Source organism: Chaetura pelagica, unplaced genomic scaffold (assembly GCF_000747805.2).
Source record: "Chaetura pelagica isolate M959 unplaced genomic scaffold, ChaPel_1.0 scaffold101, whole genome shotgun sequence".
In the NCBI taxonomy this organism is placed as follows: domain Eukaryota; kingdom Metazoa; phylum Chordata; class Aves; order Apodiformes; family Apodidae; genus Chaetura; species Chaetura pelagica.
This window is the reverse complement of record NW_009952564.1, coordinates 2,701,420-2,705,960: the sequence shown is the minus strand read 5'-3', so window position 1 is coordinate 2,705,960 and position 4,541 is coordinate 2,701,420. Positions and strand designations below refer to the sequence as shown.

Below are 4,541 nucleotides of genomic sequence, written 5' to 3'. Positions count from 1 at the left end.
GAGAAGGGCGACCAGCAGCCGGCACCCCTCGCTGGTGTCCTTCCTTCCTTCCCTCGGGTGTGTCGAGCGGCTGCCCGAGAGGCAGCCACGCACCCGGATCCCTGCGCCTCCGGGCTCTGCCGGGAGCCGGGACGCATCCCTCAGCCGTGCCGGGGGCTCTGCAGGGAGCCGGGACGCATCCCTCAGCCGTGCCGGGGGCTCTGCAGGGAGCCGGGACGCATCCCTCAGCCATGCCGGGGGCACCGCTACCCTGGGGTGAAGCAGCTCTGCGAGCTACCCCAGCTCAGGCAGCTGAAAGGACATAGCTCTTTCTCCACGCCAGAGGTTTTTCACGGCTGGAGGCCCTCGTGTGTATCAGGCAGTGAAGGGCAGTGCTGGGGTAGCATATCCACCCACTCCTTGCAGTAGGGAATGGATCATCACTAACCCGTGTTATTCAGAGCCTGCTTTTTGAAATTACTCCTAGAGATTTTGGATTTTCAGGATAAAACCCACCACCTGCCACCCCTGACCTCAAGCTCTGTGGTAGCCAACTGGATTAAATCAAAGAGATTGAAGCAGCTGGGAAGGCACCAAGGGACCCCACCTCCTCCAGACAGCAGCAGAACTGTATTTAACAACGTGCCCAGTGTAGCTCTGCAGCCTGAGCACAGGCTTGCACAGAGAGATCAATTAATGCACTATCAGCTGTGAGAAATATTACACTGTTTTCTGCTCCTGTAAGTATTTACTAACATATAACTGTATATGATCTCAAAAGTTCCAGCCCTTTGGGAAATCTACATTACATGGACTGAAGACACAGGTATTCTGGGATAAATGTCTTACACAGAAGTACATAGGGTATTTTTTGGCAGGGTCAAGAAAATTTGTATTATTTCTCCTAAAGGGACTTGGTTTGTGCCAGATAGAACACCTAAGAACTGTGCCACTTCCTGAACTCATGCTAGGTTTAAATTGCTTATTTTTACCTCAGCTATTACAGATCAACTAATCTGCACAGCAAAAGAGGATCCAGGAAGTAACGGGGCAAGGTCTCTTCTACTTCTTCTTAGCTAACCTTCTAGAAGACAACTAGATGGCCTCCACCTGCAAACCCAAAGCACTGAGATATTTTCTGAAGATCAAACTTTGCATTCAGTTAGTCACTCCTGTCCCAGAATGATTCAAACGAATGGATTTATAGTCTTTGTACATAATATTTTTTATAGAACTCATTATCTTGTTTCTCTTACATAATGCCAATAATCTGTGAATAAATTCAAACAGCTTGAATACTAAGGTTTGGGTTTTTTTTAATCCCTAACAAAGGTCCTTTCAAACTTGACCAACAAAGGCAACTTTTGAGATAAACAGCTGAACAGAGTTCTAGAAGTTGCAAGAAACTGGAGCACATTCAAGGGCACTTCATAAGAAGTCATTCTCCTGGCCATCACTCTACTTTTGCCTTAGCTTCTTAAAGTAGTTCTTGGCAAACTCCTTCCGAACTTCTTCCTGCCTCTTTCCAAGTTTAAGTGTGTTGATTAGGTTTAAGCTTTTTTTCAGTTCATGCATAGGTTTGCTTACAAAGCCACAATATTTCCTTTTCGGAACAAATTCCAGAGCCTTCTTCCAGTCTCCAGTATCTTTCAAGGTTAGTAAAATATGCATCATTTGATCCAGTGTGAGATTTTTGCCACCACTATTCCAAAGCAGGTACTTCTCCAATGGAAGGGCCGCGGTCTCCAGCCCCAGTCGCTTTGCCTGTGCTAAGGAGACGCCTTTTTTTATGCTCTTGTCAACCATTGACCCAATAATATAAATTTTATCATGATCAAATGTTTTCATTACTTTGGGAGAATCAGCAGTTAGATAGACGAGCTTATCCTTTGGAAAGATCTGTGTGTAGCACTGGTCAGTTGCAGTTATGAGCAGTCTGTCCCACGCCTCTCTGTAATGCTTGACAAATTCCTGGCGGTAGAGACTGTCGTCTTTCAAGTTACAGAAGTGGATGTGGAACGGATCTGCAGATCTTCGATTGCTACCTTCACTTAGCACTATCTGTCTCACTGTGTTTACAACTTCTCGGACGGACATGTCTTTTTCGTAAGACATGTCAAATACTAGAGGTTGGCCAAAGATCATAGACTGAGCAACCCTCCAGTTGTACGCTCTATCCATAGAGCTGGCCCACAAACATATGAATGAAGTATTTTTGATCTTATCAGTTTCTGAACCTTCTTCTTGTGCTGCCAGCCTCCTTTCCCTTTTCTCATCCATCTTTCTCTTGTCATTTTTCTTGTAAAGTTCTTTGAGATGCAAGTATTTTAAATACTTCTTTTTGGCTGACTTGGAAGGACATTCCATAAAGGTTTTTAGCTGTTCTTCACTGATATTTTCTGGGACTGATCTCCCAGCTAGCCTCCACATCTCCAAAAGCTCACGTGCAGCAGCCAAAGAGGGAAGTTCCTTACGCTCAGATACTGTCTCACGGACTTCCTCTTGCAACCCAGACTTCATTACCTTCTTCCATGCATCTAAATCTAATTTTTCTGAGGGATTGCATGAATTGTCCTGCTTCAGGCAAAGTGATAAACTCAGAGTCCTACTGAGTGGAAACAAATCCTTTTTCATCCCATGTTGTGCAGCAAATGGAAGGACAGAACTTCTTACAATTTTTTTCAGAAGCATGTTAGCAGACTGCATACTTAAGACATCCGCTGTTGTCAAACACTTATCTGCAAAACACCAATAGAAGGGGAAAAAACTTAGTCAGAGATCATGAAGCGCACACAGATTTTCCTTCTTAGTAACACTGACAGGCAATAACTTACTTTTTGGAGAATACCAGAAATTCCTGCTTTCACTATTACTTTTCTACTCTTTTCTAAATAAAAACAGTTTGTGTGGCACTGCTGTAAAGAGACATGGTTAGGTCTGCTGCTTAAAACAGCTACCCTTACAGCAATTCAGAATGCGTTCAAACAACTTTTAAGTATTGTCTGAGATCTATTTAAGTTATCTACATAATGTGACAAGTGAGAACCTTCACAACCAAAGCAAGCAAAATGCTGCATGGAAACAATATTTTTATACATATCCAGTGGTGCCTACTTAATTTACCTATGCTTTGACAAGTTGTTTCATCTTGTAACATTTTCTGGAAAAACTCTGTAACACAGAAGACAGGCTGAGTGAGTTGGGGCTTTTCAGCCTGGATAAGAGAAGGCTCTGGGGAGAACTTATAGTGGCCTTCCAGTACCTGAAGTGGCTAAAGAAAAGCTGGGGTGGGGCTTTTTACACGGGCTTTTAGTGATAGGACAAGGGGGAATGGTTTTAAACAGAAAGAGGGTAGACTGACAGTAGATATTAGGAAGAAATTCTTTAGTGTGAGGGTGGTGAGACACTGGCACCGGTTGCCTTGGGAAGCTGTGGCTGCCCTGTCCCTGGAAGTGTTCAAGGGCAGGTTAGATGGAGCTTTAAGCAACCTGGTCTAGTGGGAGGTGTCCCTGCCCATGGCAGGAGGGTTGGAACTAGGTGATTTTTAAGGTCCCTTTCAACCCAAACCATTCTAAGATTCTATGATTTGGGGAAAAATCTGACAAACTTTAGTACTGAAGTTCTGTGCATCTCTCTATGCATTTCCACATTGCAGGTCATTGAAAGTACCAATGCAACAGTTTTGTTAAACCAACACTACTGCTAATTAAGGTGCTCTCAGGTCCCATCAGCCCTGTGTTTCTGGCTCTGTCAGCAGTGCAAGTGTTCAGGTGGCCACACTATGAGCCAAATCAGAGAACTGATCTTAGGGACAGCTAAGCACCTAGCCAAGAGGTGAAGAAAGGTTAAAAAAAACCCCAAACCAAACGAAAAAACAACTAGGTATCATCGTGAGTTACCAGACACCCCCTAGAAGGGAGATGGAAGAATAAACAACTAGTATAGGAAAAGACATCTTTTTTCTTTTTGCTGAATTGCCCGTGAAGCTGATGTTGGCACATAAAGCTAAGCACTTGAAACCCACAGTTCCATTAACTTCATATGCATTTGTATTTAAATGTAAAAGGTCAGGAAAAAGAAAAAGACTCATGATGTTAAATATTTCCCTTCTCCTATGCAGACCTACTTAAGTAAAATCAAAGATGTTTCAGTGTTTGATAAAACATTATTTGGTTCAAAAGTGAAAAATATGCTCCAAATTTTGAAAGCAAAATTCATCATCTCCCGAATAACTTACCGCCTGAAAATAACTTGATATAGAGAACAAGTTAAACGTAATGTCGGTTTTACGCACATTCCTGCCCAGATAAAAAGAGTCACATTTAGACGTTATATAAACCAGCACGCATTTTATGATACTGAGATTGGCCGGAGGCTCTTAACCGGCATTTTAGAACCGGAGTAATTCGGCTGCTTCCCCAGCACGGATCCCCGCGATAGGCAGGGCGAGGAGCGCGCCAGGCCCGGGCACCGCGCGGCTTTCCCAGAGATCACTCTCTAGCAGCGCTTAAACCAGCCCGGAACCGACCCGCCCCTGGGCCAGCCAGGCCCCGAGCCCCGCA

At 44.2% G+C, this 4,541-nt stretch overlaps 2 protein-coding genes across 2 annotated transcripts in view; both read right to left on the bottom strand.

The window, feature by feature from the left end:
• PCNP (PEST proteolytic signal containing nuclear protein) overlaps positions 1–232 on the bottom strand; it is a 7,909-nt gene extending 7,677 nt beyond the window's left edge. The window contains exon 1 of the mRNA XM_009993394.1: positions 94–232. Coding sequence (XP_009991696.1) covers positions 94–232 — 139 coding nt within the window. The remainder of the gene's footprint in view (positions 1–93) is intronic.
• Positions 233–1,437: 1,205 nt separating this feature from the next.
• On the bottom strand, positions 1,438–2,685 carry TRMT10C (tRNA methyltransferase 10 homolog C (S. cerevisiae)). Its single transcript, XM_009993351.1, has one exon. The coding sequence runs from the start codon at positions 2,683–2,685 to the stop codon at positions 1,438–1,440; it is 1,248 nt and encodes a 415-aa protein (XP_009991653.1).
• Positions 2,686–4,541: the final 1,856 nt, after the last annotated feature.

Excerpts from the sequence above, each read along its gene's own strand:
- TRMT10C (XM_009993351.1), bottom strand. The coding sequence starts at position 2,685 with ATGCAGTCTGCTAACATGCTTCTGAAAAAAATTGTAAGAAGTTCTGTC.